The sequence below is a fragment of the Poecilia mexicana genome, unplaced genomic scaffold, assembly GCF_051168715.1.
Source record: "Poecilia mexicana isolate PSO_F unplaced genomic scaffold, ASM5116871v1 scaffold_7, whole genome shotgun sequence".
In the NCBI taxonomy this organism is placed as follows: Eukaryota; Metazoa; Chordata; class Actinopteri; order Cyprinodontiformes; family Poeciliidae; genus Poecilia; species Poecilia mexicana.
This window is the reverse complement of record NW_028263376.1, coordinates 22160113-22178781: the sequence shown is the minus strand read 5'-3', so window position 1 is coordinate 22178781 and position 18669 is coordinate 22160113. Positions and strand designations below refer to the sequence as shown.

General features: G+C 41.7%; 2 protein-coding genes across 5 annotated transcripts in view; one reads left to right on the top strand and one right to left on the bottom strand.

The window, feature by feature from the left end:
* plxnd1 (plexin D1) overlaps positions 1-11521 on the top strand; it is a 99440-nt gene extending 87919 nt beyond the window's left edge. For all 4 annotated transcript variants that reach the window (XM_088007256.1, XM_088007254.1, XM_088007253.1 and 1 more), the window contains exons 30-36: positions 992-1026; positions 3028-3132; positions 4128-4291; positions 4386-4533; positions 8779-8919; positions 9035-9109; positions 10566-11521. In XM_088007256.1, the coding sequence (XP_087863382.1) occupies positions 992-1026; positions 3028-3132; positions 4128-4291; positions 4386-4533; positions 8779-8919; positions 9035-9109; positions 10566-10682 (785 nt within the window). In that variant the 3' untranslated portion in view covers positions 10683-11521. The remainder of the gene's footprint in view (positions 1-991; positions 1027-3027; positions 3133-4127; positions 4292-4385; positions 4534-8778; positions 8920-9034; positions 9110-10565) is intronic.
* A 2061-nt stretch (positions 11522-13582) lies between these two features.
* exorh (extra-ocular rhodopsin) lies at positions 13583-18591 on the bottom strand. Its single transcript, XM_015006303.2, has 5 exons — positions 17581-18591; positions 17193-17361; positions 16892-17057; positions 15656-15895; positions 13583-13801 (listed from the first exon to the last, which is right to left on the bottom strand). The coding sequence occupies exons 1-5, from the start codon at positions 17939-17941 to the stop codon at positions 13676-13678; spliced, it is 1062 nt and encodes a 353-aa protein (XP_014861789.2). The 5' UTR covers positions 17942-18591; the 3' UTR covers positions 13583-13675.
* Between the last annotated feature and the right edge of the window lie 78 nt (positions 18592-18669).

The following is an 18669-nucleotide window of genomic DNA, read 5'->3' as shown; positions in this document are numbered from 1 at the left end:
CCATTAGCAGCTGTCAGCTTGTCGGGAAAAATGTGACACAATTTGGCCCATTGTCCAGCATCCACCGAGCTTCGCCTGTTGACAGATGAGTTTACATTCAGCCGTTAATGGGCTCCTGCGCTTGTTGTCCAGTTGTCCACCTTACATAATCAGCTCCAGACCAGAGCCTGGTTCTCTTCGGGTTCTGTCCATCAAAGGTGCTTCTCTCCATTCACGTGGTGCCAAAAATAGGCTCAAGAGCACCAAACCTGGCGCCTGCTTCAAAGCGTCAAGGGGGTGCAATGAGCTTGTAGTGCTCCCTGGCTAATCTGCAGCACTGTCCTGGCCGTCTGTGATCAGTGCTGAGGGTCTGGATGGTGGCCTGCTGGATGGAGGCTTCTCTGGCAGAGTGGGCTGTAATGAAAAAACACACACCATGAAGGTGCCTGCTTGCTTGTGTGTGTGTGTGCGTGTGTGTGTGTGACTTTCAGCTTGTCTTTGTTTTAGCTCTTGTGCCGTGCACAATAAATTTACTATGTTTGTCTTTGAGTCCATGTTTGAACATGAGTCTACGCTCATCCCGGCACTCATATCCGTTCATGCGTGTGTATGAATATGTTTTGTGTTGAGATCTATAAATAAACCGGCTAGATTTAATTCTTTTGTTCCCAGCGTTGGCCGAGCATTACCATCTCATTACAGCAGCTCCACAACCAGTCTCAGACTCCGTGCGTCCGTCTCTCATAATCTCTCTCTTTTCTCTCCCCTTTTGCTCGTAATCTTTCTCTTTCATTCTCTCAGACAGCTGCCCTCCCCTTCAGGCGCACAGTCCACCCTAATCACTTTCTGCTTTTGCACTCCATCTCCTTTACTCTCCTGTCTGTCTTTTTTTTTTTGTCTTCCTTGTATCTCTCACTCGTCTCCATGCCTCGATCTTCTCTCGTTTGCTCACGCCTGCACCACACTAGTTGTGTAATTGTTTAATACCATATGTTTTCTTGTCTTTCTCTAGTCAAAGATCTGGACACAGAGAAATATGTGCACTTGGTGAGTATCTTCATGCAAGTAATTTGGCTAAATCTGAGGAGCTTTTCCTGTGGGCAGCCCAGCGGCAAGCCTGATGATGGAGAGAATATGGGGGGGGGGTGGGAGGAATGGAGGTGAGAGGGAAAGCTGCTGAGAGGACATGACAGCGCTAATGCTGCTTAAGCTCTTTCATAAACGTCAGCTAAGATATGGGCCCTTTGACTTTAATATAATGAGTTTCTTGGAATACAATTTGCCGGGTGAACGGTTGGTTTTAACGGAAAGTTCTAGCGTAGTTAGAACCTAAAGGAATAGTTTAGGATTGTTTAAGTGACGTTCTGTTAAAAGGTTATAAGCGGTTTCTATCCATATAAAACTCTTTTGGAATTGTCATTTGGTATAAATCCAGATTAGCTGGTCCAAGGAGGCTGCCGCTAACAGCTAGTTAGAGAAGCACTAAGACCAAGGTGGACGTCTTCCCTCTTAAAAACATCTTAGTGGTTTTAGACGAGGATATTTTATTTAAACCCTGGGTCTGCAACTCCTGTCCTTGAATGTCAATGTCATGCAACTTTTGAGTAAAATAATGAATTACCTCCTTGGCATGTCGGCAAGATTTGCAAAGGCTTTCTCTTCAAGCGTGACGCTTCCAAACGTCGCAGAGCAGCAGCACTACGGGACCGGAGTTGCTGACCCCTGCCTTAAACCATCATGTTTGTGTGTTATTTCGAACAGGGTGTCCAAACTTTGTGTCACATAGGACAAAATTGTCAAGTCAAAAGGATTTGCAAATTAAGTGAAGATAGTCTTTTTTTTCCCCCCCATCTCAATAAATGAAGCTGCAATACATCAAATAAACAAATAAATTGGTCAGATATTTTAGTTGGAAAGTGATGTTCAGATTATTGTAGATTCAAAACTTATTAAAGGTTTTGCAGGTTTGCCTCATTTAAAAAAGCCATCTAGTTTCTAATTTCTTTAGGTCTTCATTGGGGGGGGAAAATAGGTCAGTTCTGAGGAATAGAAACAGCATTTCGGTCACTCTTCCTTTGAAAACTCTTCCTGTTTCAGCCAAGTTTAATAAATTAATGAAAAGCAAATTTGGGTGCAGCAAAGTTTGGTTTTTTTTGTGAGTAAAAGTCAAAAAAGTAATTATTTGCATAAGAAAAAAAAAGAAAAAAAAAAGAAACATCACCTCTGCAGGTGAAAATATCGACTATAACACAACATATTCATCTTTAAGTAACCAAGCGTTTGCTTTTTCCTGAAAGGCCCACAACTAACTTGTGTTTTTTATAGTTAAAAATTAAACTATTTTCTAATCTGGGAATCTGTGTTTCTCTATTCACCATTACAATGTAAACATGCTTACTCACCTCAATATTGTAGCCACAAAATTAACCAATATGTACAGTAAATATTTAATAAATTCATTCATACCAAATTATCTTGCATTCTCTTTGAGTTTATAGTTTCTGGGACTTTTAAGAGATTTTCAGTCTGTTTTGTGGAGCTTATGGATTTCAAGTTCTCAGTTTAAGCTTAAACAACTTTGAAGAGTCAACTTTTGCTTAGTCTACAGACCTAGGTTAAGAAGGCAGGAGACCAATTTGGTCTCTCTCTGACTAGATATCAGCTTCTAGCTAATCTGGATTTATGCTAAATTAATTCACCAAGACTGTTATCAACTAAAATATTAACTCCATGTAACTTTTTAACAGAAACATATTTCATGAATCCTCAACCGTAAGTGAGTCACAGACATGACGCAGTTCCCAAAAAAAAAAAAAAAACATAGCCAAAAAACTAAAAAAAAATTCCTGAGAATTTCCCAGCCTCCTTGAACTTCCCTAATTCTGTTTATCCTTCAGTGCTCCAAAAATACCCTGAGTGAGTATCTGGATCATGTGTCTAATGCAAGAACCAGAAAAAAATCCCCCTTTGACAGCTCACACAGACAAAACACAGCAGTGTATTCACTTAGCTACTCCTCGCAGTAACGTTTGACCTCTGGTTTTCCAGGTTCTACCTCATGATGAGCTTATAGAGACCAAGAAGTCGCACAGGCACAGCCATCGCAAGAAAGTGCTGCCGGAAATCTACCTGACACGCCTTCTGTCTACGAAGGTAAACCAGAAACAACACGTTGTCAACTCTGCAACATAAAGTCAGAACAAAATCCCTCTCTTCAGGCTATATAGAAGTATCCATATCCCCTAAACGTTTTCACATTTTGACAGCCGCAAAACTTCAAAGGACTAAATGGGATTCAATTATTGTTCGTCAAAAGGATGACATGCATTTGTATTCACACCAACCTATGTCTCTGCTCCATAGAATAACCTTTTGCTGTAGCTACAGCTGCTCGTACATATGCCTTTGTCAGCTATGCGCACCTAAAGACAGACATTTTTCCTAATGCTGCTGTGTTTGGAGTGTGCATAAACATTGACTTTCATGCTGTCCTAAGGCTGAAATGAGTGGGTCATTTTATGGCAGAAATATTCTTTGATCTGGATCATAAGCTTTAACTCAGGCTTTATGCGTGGTGTTGTTGTTCTGCCATTTGCAGCCTCTAGCAGGTGTTAGCCCAATTTGCATGTGGCCCAAAATGATGTGCAAATTTGGTCTCATCCGATTCTCTCGTTTATGGGCCTCCGAGTTAAGGTGGACCGCCATGTTTTGTGATTTCTCAAGTGGTTGATTTTGTTTAATCATTCGCTGCGCTCATGAAAGAACCGGACGTCTTCTATGTGGCAGCGTTATTTGGCTTAGTTTATTACATTAACTACATTAAATAAATGTCAGGGTTTTTTTTATCCATCGCTTAAAAAATTTTAATAATAGTAATGTTCTAAATAAAATATTTCCAGGTTCCACACATATTAGACTGAAAGTAATTGGATACAAATGCACACCACATTTTTCAGGTTTTATATTGTAAAAAATGTTTTCTCTGCTGCATGGTTGTGCGCTAAGTCGTAAATTAAAAAAATAAAAGTGCACCAAGATTTATGCTTCACAGTATGTCAAAAGGTTCAAGGGGTATGAATACTTCACGTTTGTGTCGCTGACGTTTCCTACATCACGTGAAATTATGCGAATGCCCTTTTCCTCCACAGGGAACTCTTCAGAAGTTCTTGGATGACCTCTTCCAGGCCATCCTCAGCATCCCTCCTGACCGCCCGCCTCTGGCCGTCAAATACTTTTTCGACTTCCTCGAGGAGCAGGCTGACAAGCGGGGCATCACGGACCCAGACACCCTGCACATCTGGAAAACGAATAGGTATTCTACTAAACACCATGATTTAAGAGTCCTTTGTGTGTGGGTGGAAGTCTTTTAAAAAACCGACTCCCCCCCCCTCCCTCTGTCTGGGTAGCTTACCTCTGCGTTTCTGGGTGAACATCCTGAAGAACCCCCAGTTTGTGTTCGACATCGATAAGACGGATCACATGGACGCCTGTCTGTCCGTCATCGCCCAGGCTTTCATTGACGCCTGCTCCATTTCTGATCTGCAGCTGGGAAAGGTGAGTCTCTCGTTTACAGTGTTTATATTAGAAGCAGCTGTGGAAAAAGCAGCATGCACAGACATGTGTCTTCTCAGCAAACAAATTAGTAGCTGCCGGCATGTTGGAAAATTAAATTATTTCCTCTTTGTTTAACCTTAAACACCACAGTCTTAAGTATTTTTTTTCCTCAATCCTTGTTCGGTGATTAACTTTGGACCTTCATATATTTTCTGTAAATCACTGATCCAGACCAAAGTATTGACAGTATTTGTTACGACTTGAGATTCTCTTTCCTTTGAAGAAGCTTCTCACAGGATTTGGCAGCAGCAGAAGGTCAAACCCATTCAGGAGCAAATCCACAGAATGTAAACAAGATTAGATAGCAGGCCATAACGGCACCGTCCGACAACGGCTGTGCCACATGTTGCAATCAGAGCATCGGTGATAAGGATGTAATTTCAGCCAATGGCTCAGAAGGAGCCGTTTTCACTCTTATTACCTCTAAAATCAGGTGAAAATTGCTGACGCACCGTTCACTGTCACCTTACGAGGAACTGGGTCATTTCTCCTTCTCCACATTTAAAACCTCAAATTATTTGTTCTCCACCTATCAATCTTTGCATCTACTGGAGCAAATTATCTTTCCAACAGCCACTGCCACACACACACACACACACACACTCGCACTTCTTCAGCCCCCCCTGTGAGCCCTCCTCCTAAGCCTTCACACTGTCAGCTCCGTCTACCTCCCCTCCTGTTATTCCAGCCCACTCGGTTTATCCAAGGTCATAAGCACCAGGGATCTCTTTAGGTGCTGCGCGCGAGTTTGCGTGTGAGTGCGTGAACATTCATTCATCTATCTATCTTCCTATCCGCCTGTCTGCATGTGCACGTACGCATGTCAATGTCCTCACTGCTCACAAATCTGTCTCATCCTTCAGACACCATGACCCTCAGCACGCTCTGCTTCCTGTCTCCTTCTGACTGGCTTCCTCCCTGGAGGGAGCTGAGGACTCCTCATATAATGCTCTTTTCTCTGAGAAACAGGCTGATTTATGTGCCTTATCTCAGCGCCAAAAAGCCAGCGTGCCTACAGCCGCTATGCTCAAGCGTACAAACGGGATAATGCATGTGCATGGGTGCAGAGACAAACATAAAACCTTCAGCGATGAGATAGACTGCGTCTACAGCTCCCTGATTATCTGGCCACATCTGGCTGGCTGTGTGTGTGTGTGGCAAAGCCAAGTTCAAGGATGTGGTCACATCTTGTCCCGCAGGTGAAGGAGAAAAGTGATGAAACGTTACTACGCTTTGAGAGATTCTGCACAGATGATGACTACAAGACGAGACAGTAAAGGGATCCGGATTAGCTGGGAGCCCAGCAGCGGTGAACTCAGAGTAGGAAGCTGTGTGTTGCTTTTGGTTTCCAAAGAAACCGTCTTATCTGGCGAGATGCAGAGCGTAGAGGGCCACACGGTCACAGGAGGCTTGGTGGACAGATGGATGAGCAGCAGGAAGTGACCTTGTGGACAGGAAGAAAGAGGGTTCCTATCAGAAGGAGCAAATTTGGCTGCAGCAGCTCAGCTGCTTGGCACGTTTAACTCACACAATAAGTGACACAAATAACTCATGACGTGGAAATGTTAAGGTGCGCTGTAAGCACCTTCAGCCCTGCTGAAAGCAGTAGCTGCCAGTCTGTCTGCTTCCCTGTCCTACTTTCTCCGTCCCTTTCTCTCCCCCACAGTGCAGCACGCTCACAGCAGTAGTCACCACTAAAACCCGAATATGCCCACAGCCTTTTAGGGCTGCTACTTCTCCTCCTGCTTGAATGAGCACTGGTGGGGAGATTTGTTTAGACTGGAATGTTCTCTGGCTCTGAATATGATTCCTGTTGTCGTGAGCAAAGAAAAATGTTTCCTGCCTCCATTGTCTTGATTTTTTTTTTTTTTTTTTTTTGGTTTAGATTGGGTCATCAAGAATAACACACAGTTTAGATGTACAGTTACTTTTGAAGGCACAGACATAAGTAACTGTAGCTAGAAGAAAACAGAAAATGAGAGCTCAGAGTTTGAGATGTAACAAAATGGAGTCAACTTATTACTTCAAATAAAAACAAAACGGGTTAAAAAAGAACACACGTAGACAATCTAAAATAATACATCGATTATAAAAATGAGAATAAAAGAAACATTTAGGAAAATATGTACATACTGTACTGATTCAGATCTAATTAAACTCTTTTCATTAAATGCACATTTAGCTGATAACATATAAACATGTCAGCCAGCATCTGTTAAATGTGCCAAGATCAGCAGCGTTCTTCTTCGGTGGTAAGGTGGTATATCCAAGTAAGAGAAATAGGCAATTTATAGCATCCAGCTGTGTAAGCCACTGAGAACATTTTGTAGTGATTAGACTCATCAATGTGAAGTATCGTTTCAAGTATGAAGATATGATAACCTCCAGTGTTGAAATAAGGATAACGGTCAAAGAGCCAACTGCATATTTCTGTTCAACTAGGGCTTGATTGCACGGAGGTGGGTTGTAACAGTTTGAAAGATTGGCTGGATTTTAGAGATATTTAAAGCACAGCAAGCAGAAATTGTCGTCTGGAGGAGGCAAAAAAAAAAGGGAAAAAAAGCATGAATTCAGCCCGTAAATGTAGAAATGGCTGGCAGAAAAGACGGAACAGCTGGAAATAAAAGACTTCAGCTGGGATAAAGATATAATGTAATAAGAAAACGATCATCCTGTTAGAAATTATGTCAGTTTTAGTAAAGCTGAATGAAAACATAAGCAGCATTTTAATAATTTAGTGAGTCAAATTATGTCTCACTTTGATGTTTTTTGAATGTGAGTGGCTATCTAATCTTAAAAGAGCATCAGGCTTCTGAAGCTGATTAGAGTTTTGTAGATAAAACCCTCTAATTAGAGGGAAAACTCATGACCTCAACAGTAATCTGATTACTCTTTCATAGATGTCTGGGGTGATGTCCAACTATGACAGGATATGGAGAAGTCACTAAATAGGCTATTTAGTATAAAGTGGTTTGAAAAATGGAGGATTCATTTAATATACAGGCATGTTGAAAAGAAAATACTTGTAGGTATTTGTGTATTAGGTTATAATTTATAGGTCTGGTAGATGCCAGAATCAGGTGCTATTTACCTTGTAGAACCAGTTTTAGCACCAATAATTTGAAGTAATTGTGTCCTGCAAGACATTATCAAATCTCTCACTTCATTGGTGAGAAATTTCGTCTCCTTTTTCTCTACACACAATCAGGATTCCGTGTTTTAATGACCCGATTTTTCCCAAACTTCAATCTAACAGATGGCACCCCATTTAACTTCAGAACATTTTTGCATATAAAGGAGTTATAGTTAACACAATGATTTTGCAATCTTGTGACTGCAAAATCAGCTCAAATGATCATCCCTCCGACGCTGCGTAAGAAAGTTTGGTTGAGACATTCCAGATATCTTTTAAATACAGCCTTGCAAAATGAATTTGTTCTTCCATTTCCTTTTTTTTTGTCAGTAAGAAAACTCTTTGGCTTTTCACAATTTATTTTTTCATTACACAAACCAACCTTTGAGTGGTTCACATTGGCATAATCTCTCTCCCTCTAAAATGATGGAGTTGAATTATACAGTAAATTACTTTATGACCTTTAAACAGTTTGATGGATTTCACAAAGGTCACTGCTGATGTTTTTTTCCTTCTTGTCATTGTGTCAACACACTGTTGTATGCTCCACAGCACCAAGCTGACCTAACTCTTGCTTCTATAGAAGTGGTACAATTTACAGATTATTAATTGAATTAGCCTGATAAGCAACATTTAGCTGATTTCTTATAAATCCTTTGTCTAATAAATATTGTTGAATCTTTTGCATGTTTTCTACACAGCAAGTCAGATGTGTAACAATCAGATAGATTTTTATCATCTCCATACATTGTTTTGCTAGGCCTGTATGTGTCATGCATTTTAACAATTCCCTACATTCTATTCCTCTTTTTTTTCCCCATTTAAGTTTTAAGTTTGAACTTTATAGCTTAATTAAAAGTGCTATATTTGTTCTGAGGATGAAATTAAAGCAGCATAAATCTTCAGTACAAGTAGGTCAAAGCACTGCAGGTGCAAGGGGACCCTTTCTTTAGCTCTGGCACGCACAGTCACCATGAATACAAAACTAAACTTTTACATGAGTTTCCTGAATGAAATACCAGGGATTTATTTATTTATTTTTTTTCTTCCAGGACTCACCGACTAACAAGCTGCTGTATGCCAAGGAAATCCCAGAGTACAAGAAGAAAGTGCAGTGTTACTACAAGCAGATACAAGAAATGCCCCCTCTCAGTGAGCAGGAGATGAACGCTCACCTCGCCGAGGAGTCGAGAGTAAGTCAAACATTCAAAGAGCTCCTGTTTGTCTGGTTCCTCAAAAGCATGTTGTGACACACAAGTCTCATTTTGGAATTTGATCTAATCTGCTGCTTTGATGTCTGTCTTGCAGAAGTACAGAAATGAGTTTAACACCAACCTGGCCTTGACAGAAATCTACAAATACGCCAAGAGATACAGAAACCAGGTGAGTGATTTGTGCATTTCTTCTCTGTTTTTGTGATCAGAAACATGGATAAGATATGTTTGGATGTTCAGACTTGCTTTTTTTTTTTTTTTTGAAAGCCACATTGCCTCAACAGAGCTCACTTGTTGTATTAAGTTTCACCGATAGCTATCAGAGCGTGATGCATCAGCGCTGCAGATCTCAGCTGCCATGAGAGATGTAACGAACTGTGGATGGCTTTGCAACATGTCACTAAATAAAAGCACGTAAAAGCTTTTCTTTTTTCTTCTTTTGTTAAAAGGGAGAAACAATCAGATTTGGGCTCTCGTCCAAGCAGCAGCAGCAGGAACTATTCAGTGTGTTCACTCATCTCTTCCCGGCCCACAGATACCTTTCACTTTAAGCAAACAGCGTGTTGTTTACCTTCTCGCGAGCCAACACCCCCATCTGTTTAATGGCGCTGTTAAGTTGCCGCTTCATATCTCTCGTTCTGCTTTGAACTAGCCCTCTTCAGGCTCCTGCTGTCCTCCCCCATGCTTCCACGCTGCTACGCCTTATTCTGCAGAGAGAGGCTTAGTCAGTGGTGACTGTGCCTTAATGGAGCGCCCTCACAATAATGCTGCTTAGCTGCTTCCCTCTGTCATGCTACTGTACTGACGCGGGCCAGGGGCTTAGACTCTGATTCACAGAGCTCTGTGAATGGCCCCTGATTGCCTATTCTCTCGCCCCGGCTCAGTTCGCTCTGCCTGGTAGCACACTGCTGCTAAGAGCCCATAAATCCCACTGACACGGTGACAACTGTTGGGCATGAAAACCAGAGCAGATGTGGGTTTTATAAATATGTGAAGAGCAAGAGCTTTTGTGGTTATAAGGCGTGCATGAAGGCAGGGAGAGGAGGCTGAAGCACTTCACTCGAAAGTATTCATACCCCTTCAACTCAGAGCTGATGGGAAGAGGGATGGAGCCGAATACAACTCTGGAAGGAAATCTTTTACAGACGACAAAAGACTCTTTTGGACGATCAGAGCTACCGTAGAGTGGTTAAGATCAAAGAATGTGTTCGACTTGCCCAGACAAAGTCCAGACTAGAACCTTAGTGAGACTTTAAAGATATTGCACAAAAATGTTTTCCATCCAATCGGACTGATCTTGGGCAAAGAAAGAAGAAATCAGTCGTTAGATGTACAAAGCTAGTAACATATTTTGAAAGCCATGTTTGCTTTTTTTGTGCTACATACTAGTTTTGTTGGTCTATTACACAAAATTCAAATAAGAGTCATTTGACTTTTTAGCTGTAATGTGAAAAGGATCCAGAACACGTTTTTAGGAGTTACTGTCTGTGACGGCAGGTTTATTCCCTCGTTTTGCTTTTATGTAGACAGAATAATGAATGAATCCTTGACAGCTTCTGAAAGTCATCTTTGTTTTTGTTTTTTTGTTCTTGTTTTCTTCCCTCTCTCCCATCTTCGCCGGTCAGGTGGTGAACGCTCTGGAGGCCAACCCCACGGCACGTCGCACTCAGCTGCACCACAAGTTCGAGCAGGTCATCGCTCTGGTGGAGGACAACATCTACGAGTGCTGCAGCGAAGCTTGAAGCCGCCGGTCTCCTCTGCTCCCCACCTCTTTTCTGCTGCCAGCTGCCTTCCTCCCCAACCTACACGTTTCCCTGGGACCGCCGCTCAGGAGGAACTGTTCACGTGTGCGTCTTGACTGTCGCGAGAAAACGGATTTTGATGCCGCCTCTGGAGCGTCACACGCTCGCGACGCGTTTTCCCCCAAAACTTCCCCTACGACACAAGACAGAATTCCAGCCGAACTCTGATTAACATTAGAAGGAAACTGCAGGAATTCACAGCGTTTCCATGGATTTCTGCACAATTAGCCCTGGTGGCCACCTTTAACGCACTGAGCCCTTTTATGTTTTTTTAAAAGGGAACGAGCCAATGATGCACTGTACTGTAATATAATGTCTATAGCAATATTTATAGATGTGTTATAATGCTTTCAAGTGGCCTGTCCATCAGGATTAGTAGGGCCATGATGGACTCCTCCCATCTCCTAAAGCCTGCAACAATCTCAGGTCTGGCCGAAGAGGGGCGACAGGCTCCCAGCGGAGCTTTGAGCGTTACGCCCCAATGTGCTCTGCAGGCTGATGACGGGTTGATGAGGAGCGGAGGGAAGGCCATAAAAGACTGCAAACAATTAAATCAAATGTTTTAAATGTAGTTCACTGGGAAGAGCTGCATCAGTATAATCAGTGTGCTTGTGAATGGATGTTGGATTCTGATCAATTACAAAAAAAAAGAAAAAGAGGGAAATTTACATTTAAAAGAGAAAAAATGTGTGAGCTCAATATAATCTGAAGAGAGACTGTAATCGTGATGCCAAATGATTTGTTTGTGAAATAAATTACAGGAAAGTAAGTATTTTAAAGTGTCTAATAATACTATTTATTATAGCGGCTGATGAAGCGATGTGCTCTTGAATGCATTACAGGATTTTAACGACATTTGACAGCCATTACAATCTGGCCCTCTACTCAGCCGCCCACAAAAAAAAGCATCTGGAAGTTCTCAGGAAACACTGTAAACGTTGTCATGATTGAGAAAAAAAAAAAAATGTGCAGGATAAGGTTGTGCAGACGTTCAGCTTTGTTTTTATTTCAACACACAAATCCTAGCCTCTACACAACAAACAGTACGTCTCTTCATTACACATTCTGGCATCCATTCAGATACAATAAACATCTGCCAAACACACACACACACACACACACTGTATCATGCAGTTTCGCTCCACACCCATGGCTGAGACAAAGTACAAGCTAACCCTCCCAGGTTTATCATCATAAAGACCAGAGGAGAGAACAATCTGATACTCTAATAACATTAAACACATTAATACTTAAATAAATCTAAGGATTTCATAACTGGTTAGTCAGAGTGTCTGATTTGGGGACATAAACTGTCAGAAGTTTACACATGCATATCATGGACATAAATGCAACGTTCATATGGGGCTTTTCATTATGCATTACATCTAGTGTTTTCAGGGGGTTTTTCAGGTTGACGAAGATACAGTGATTTCTAAAAATAACAGTTGGGTGGAAGGTTTATTATTGATCTATATCTAATCCAAACAGGGGCAAGTAAATGCAGAAATGTTCAGATATTTACACACATCCCATTAATATTTCAAGAAATGTCCTGTAGTAAGTTGCAGAGAAACCACATGTTTTTTTGTGACCATTACTAAAGTTCTGGCATCATTACGGTTGGGTATGAGACCACGCTTCTAGGTAGAATTGATACCTAGAAACAGTAAATAAATTGATTTTATTTTTTTATTCCCTTGCACTGATCTGGCTTTTTTTCCACAGCCTATATATTTTCAACAAATTTAAAATCAGTGACATTGTTACCCAGCAGTATCCACAATACACAATAGTGTGTTTGGTATCTCTGTCCTCTTTGATCATGAAACTGTGTATAATGTTCACTTTTCTGTCCCAAACGGTCACTTCCAATGAGAGGATTAGGAATGACCCCAGAACTACCAAGGTTTTAAACTGCAGGATCTTAGAAGGTTTTGGAACAACAATATCCGTGCCTACTGTCAAAATGCGGACAAAGCAAGAACCTCCTGTTCCAAATATGCCACTTTCGAGGCTGACAGAGATTTGCAGATGTGCGCATGAACGACCCAGTCGTCTTCTGGAGAAATGTTTTCAGGTGGAATAAGACAGACATTCAGCTGTTTGACTTCAGAAATGGGGAAAAATGTTCGGAGGAGTAAAGCTGAGGCTTTTAAACCTGAGAGGATCCACCAATTGTCAAGCATGGTGGTGGAAGGATCATGCTGAGGGTTAGTTTCGCAGCCAGTGATGATGAACTGCAGTGACATTCCTTAACCACAGCGTAAATCCACAGCTGCACGGTTGAAACTTGGAGACACTGGTGTGATCCACCAGGACGATGAACCCAAACACTCATCAAAACTGGATCGGGGATGGACAAAGCAGGCTAGCATTAAGCTGGAACCTCAACACGGCTAAAAAATGATGGACTTTGGTTAAAAAAAATGCATACAGGAATCCAACCAATTATGTAAGCTTTAAACTTTCTGGTAGGAAAAGTGAAATATCCAGCCAGGATTATGTCAGTAGCTTGTTCATGGCTACAAAACGTGTGCATCTTCTCTGCAAAACGCTAAGAAACGTTTATCCAAATATTAGTGGGAGCGTGACTCTGAATCAGACTTTCACCTATAACCTGTTTACTGAAGCAGCGGGGGAGGCCTGGAAGGGATTCAGTTGGAACCGCATCAAGATGACAACCCTATAACACCGGGTTAAAAATCTGCAGGAGCAGCTGAACACTTTCCATAATTAAACGGGCTGAAAGTGAACATGCTGGCCTTTGATTGAGTCTGTCCGCCTGAAGTTGCGGCACATGCGCCAACTTGCAGCGAGGACAACTGAGGAGGTGAGTCCGGAGGAATCGGCCAATGGAACGTATTGCTGCTCTGCGGTGGTGGGTCCCTCGGTGAGCGGGAACAGATGGAGCAGATAGAAGAGGGAGTGAGGGGTCAAGCGGGGGCCACCTGGCTGGAGGAGACGGATGAAGTCTGGGTTTTGGAGACTGCGGCGGCGGCCTCATCATCTCCGAATGGGTTCTTTCCACAGCACACTGTGGTGATCATGCAGTTTCTGAACTGGAGACCACAGAATCACATTCAGGAAACATTGACTTGGCTCATTAGCGAGGCCAGCTGACATATTAATGCAAAAATACACTTTGTCTAAAATGTAACCACAGTAAAAACAGCATGTGCTATTCATTCTCACAACCTAATGTATTAACGTTGGCTAATAATGTGTTCAGCTCACCTTGCTGTGTGTAGATAAAATAAGATCCCGGCATACCCACATTTTTGCAGATGTCTCACATTAGACCTTGTTTAAGCCGTTAAAGAGAGCTTTATTTGGATCTTGGAACAGTTTCCAGTTTGAGGTTTAAGTTTTAGATCATTTACAAGATAAATCTGACAGATTTATGGTAAGGAAATAAACAGCATTCATTTTTTGCACATGTTTCAAATCCTTTTTAATACTATTTTTTTCTGATTCTGGTTACACTGTTACTAAATATAAATATAAATATGCATATAAATCTGCAACAAAAATTTTACTAAAAGGTAAAGTCGTCCTCTATTACAGTATCAGGTTTTTGTTATATAAATAAATGAGACCATGGCAAACCATTAAAAAAAACTTTTTCCGGCTTTTATATGGCCTTGTAAAGAATAAGTCAACCAATGAAGAATAAAAAATGTAAAAAAGGTGCAATAACCTGCCCTGCACACCCATGAACCAAAACTTTGTGGAAGCACATTTTGTTCCAATTTTTGCGTTTTTTTTCTTCTACCTGGTGCTGGTAGCAATCTATCAGCACGCCAAATCTGGACATTTAGTACACATACTGCTTTGACTGAGTCTGTCCCAGAGGAGGTGAGTTCAGGTGACTGCCAACCGCTGTCCAAATATATCAGGTTGTGAGGACATTTCTGGTCGAGAGCCCTGTTGGGTGACCCCATAGACAAACTCTTGAATCTAGTTCTTTACTCCAAAATGTTTAATTTGCTCTCAGAGTCTTACTTGGACTGACTGTGAAAGTGTAAAAGAAAATCCACCAGGGCAAATATCTCTCCATATGAGAGAGTTTTTAGTGATGTTCGGTGTTGCTTATGTGCCAAACACACTTTTTGGAACTGAGGCCCAAGCTTAACTTTGGTTCCGTTGGACGAACCAGTCTCTCAGGCAAGGTTTTGGGATACTTTAACACGGCTCAGGTGCTTTCTTTTGGGGGGAGGGGAGATTGTGTCTTGCAATCTTATTTCTTAGTCCAGAAATATGAAAAATACAAGAGACTCTTCTCACATTCAGAAGACAGACAGTACTTGGCAGAAAATCCTGCAGCTCCTTCAGCTTCTTGGCAGTCTCATTGACCAGTTTGTGTCTCATCTTTAGTTTTAGAAAAATGTCCAGTTTCGTAATGTTCCTACATATTTTCTCCAATTAGTAACGGCTGCATTCACTGTGCCATAATGCTGCAGATTGTTAGTGCCCTTGTCCAGATTAATGTCTTTGCAAAATGACATCACCTTGAGCCGTTGTGACCTCTCTGCAAGCTCTGGCTTTAGTTAAAGGAAATGTCTGAACTCAAGAAGACAAAATACTGAAAGTGAATCAAAGGGAGCTTCGGGAAAGTAGTAGTTTCATTGTGTGCACATATATGCTGCAAGGTTATTTTAGTTTTTCATTTTTTTAATATTTTTTTCTTAGAACATTTTGTTTTTCTTTAACTTTGCAACTAAAGGCTAAATACTTGTGCAAAGTGTTTAATTAAAAATATAAAATCCAACATTCTAGCTATGAAATACTAGATAGGAAAAAAATGAATATTCTGTTTGAAAATACAAATTAGCTACCTTTTTTTTATTAAACTTCCATCCAACCTCATGATCTGTTAAAAAAACAACAACAATACAGTTATCTTCTTTGCATACCTGTCTGTTCAGCAGAATGTAGATGACTGGGTTGTAGAGAGCAGCGCTCTTGGCAAAGAAGGCCGGCGCCGTCATGAACACTGGTCCGAACTCAACTCCCTGATTGGCAAAGATGTACCAGGCCACGGTGGCGTAGGGCACCCAGCACACCAGGAAGGAGATCACCATCACTATGACCATACGTGTCACTTCCTTCTCTGCTCTTTGGGTGGTTTCAGACTCCTGCTGCTGAGCTGCAGCCTGAACACAACAGAACCTAAACATGAAGCACGACTGGGAGACGAAAAAGGGATCACAAACCCTCAAACCGGTTTTGTAAGGCCTAACATTAACTTTCTGGAGGGGTCAAAACCTTTGTCCTATTAAAATATATGGAGGGAACTTAAAAGTCGTCTATATTGCAGGAGACATCTAATTTCAACAAGCTCTACCGTCTCTGGTGAGAAAAGTGAACATATCAACAATGTTCCCAGAAGTTTAAAGTGCTGCTATTTCTTTAGAAATTATAGTGTGAAAGCTTTTTTTGTCATTTGAAAAGTTATAGAAACTTTTCATATATCTGATGAATTCCTGTCAAGGCAGCCTGTGTTTCTAGGTTTCTAATTATTTTTTTTAAAACCACCATTTTCATAAGATGACAAAATGAATTTAAAAAAAACATTTATTAGATTTACTGATCAGTCACATCATTTGTACTTTTTTCTAGAAAAATAGAATAAATATAAGGATAATTGATACTGGTCAAAAGCAATTTTGAAAGAAATACTGAAATAGGAGATGTAACAAACTTTTCTTGCAGTAAGTTTTCGTTAAACATATTACGAAAAAGAACAACAAAGCAAAACTGGAGCTACAAATGATCTTGTTTTTGGTAGATTATGCACTTTTACCCATACAAATTTGGATGTGGAGATTTATTTATTTATTTATTTTCCATTAATGCCTCCTAATGCATGATAAAAATTTTAGTATTATCATCAAGGGCATGAGGATGACACAGTGTGGAGGCAGACTGCCCTTTAACTTGAGAACCTCAGTACAAGCTGCCACGTTGGCAATGATCTGCCCTCCTGAAGCGTCCTTGAGCTTCTAAATCCCCTCACATCTCCTGAGACTCCATGATGCTTTGCCCTCCTTCAGATGGAGGGGGAAAAAAAATCTTTATCCTGATAATCTATCATATCCTTTTTTTCTCTCTTTCTTTTTCAATCAAAGCATAGATGGTGATATTCTTACCGCCCGCACGGTGCAGAGCAGGCGACTGTAGCAAAAGAAAATGATGAAGAGGGGGATGCAGAAGTGGAGGACAAACATATAGATGACAAATGAGGTGTTGTTGATCTCCGGCTTGGGAGTGTAGTAGTCAATCCCACAGGAACACTGCATGCCCTCTGGGATGTACCTGCATCCAAAAAACAATATCGCAGCATGCCATTATTAGATGCTGCCTGTATGCAGTACCATAACAAACTAAAACAACAAAAACAGGAATATTTCTGCAGTTTCACAGCTGCACAGACACGGTGGCATGCAGTACCTGGACCATCCGAACAGAGGCGGAGCAGCACAGGTCAGGGCCATGACCCAGGAGAACGCCAAGCCAGTGATGGCGTGTTTTTCCTCGAAGCGGAAGTTGGTCATAGGCTTACAGACCACAACGTAGCGCTCAACGGCCAAAACGACCAGAGACCAGAGGGCGATCTCCCCTGAGACATAAAGCAGGACATTTTACTATGAAAACTGATCTACAGTCTTGTATTGAAGACAACTGGGGCAGCTGAAAAACAAAATTCTCAGAATTTGCAGACAGAATTATGAGGGGGAAAAAAAAAAGTTTTTCATTGGCCCTAATCCTCTTCCATAGTCTTGAACTGTAGTACACAGTGGACGTATTTTGAGCAGAATGTACATGAACAGTTTCTCACCTCCTAAAGTGGCAAAGAATCCCTCAACGTTGCAGCCGGTGACGCCCAGGCTGAAGTATCCGTGCAGGGCCGTGTACAGGGTCACCGTGAATCCTCCAACTACCATGAAAAGGTCGGCCACCGCCAGGTTGAGCAGAACATAGTTCAGCGGGGTTCGCAGCTTTTTGTGCTTGACGGTGACGTGAAGGGTGAGGAAGTTAATGGGGAAGGCCGTGATGATGAGAAACAGCATGTATGCGGCCAGAAGAGAGTACTTCCACGGCTCGGCGAGGTAGTACTGAGGGTGCTCAAATGGGCTGCGCACCAATCCCGTCCTATTAGACATGGGGACATAAAAGTTGGGTCCTTCTGTGCCATTCATGGCTGTGGCTGTTGATGATGTCTTTTCTTTTCTCCGAGACCAGGGCGAAAGAGCCTGCACCTCTCAGAGCAAAGTACAGCTGGGATGTCTTGTGGTGCAGCGGAGGTGGAAATTAGGAGAAAAATATGGATGGGCGGCTGGATCCTGAGGAAGTAAGACGTCCTCTGCAGCCCCCTGAGGAGGTGCGCCACCTTTTAATAGTCTGGCCGGATTAGGGACGAGGGATGGAGTGAGGTGTTAGCAGAGATTGAATTAAGACACAGTTTGAGAGTCCTTGCACACATTAACAAAAACACGCACACACTGAGATACACAAGGCATCACAGGAGAAAGCTCTAAAAATACACAGCACATAAAAGATGTGAAGCATTTTCTCAGTGAGAAGTTAGAACCACGGTTAAATAAACCCATTAATTACTGTCATGTGCATCAGAGCTGCATGAGAATTAGCCGAGAGTGGGAGGGGAGCCGGAGGAACGGTTTGGAGTTTCAGCCGTTCGGAGTGGACGGACTACAAATGAAATTTCTGCAGCAATCCAACTTATTTGCATCTGTAAAAAGCTTAATCCTCAACCACTGCAAGGCGGAGAGCTCCACTTATAGTGTTGAGTGTAATCAGAATCAGCGGGTTATGCTGCTCATAACAGCTCTTACACAAACACAAAGTTCAAACAAAAAGAGAAAAGGCAGTTGAAATCACTCGTTTTTTCCCTTGTAAAATGGATAAT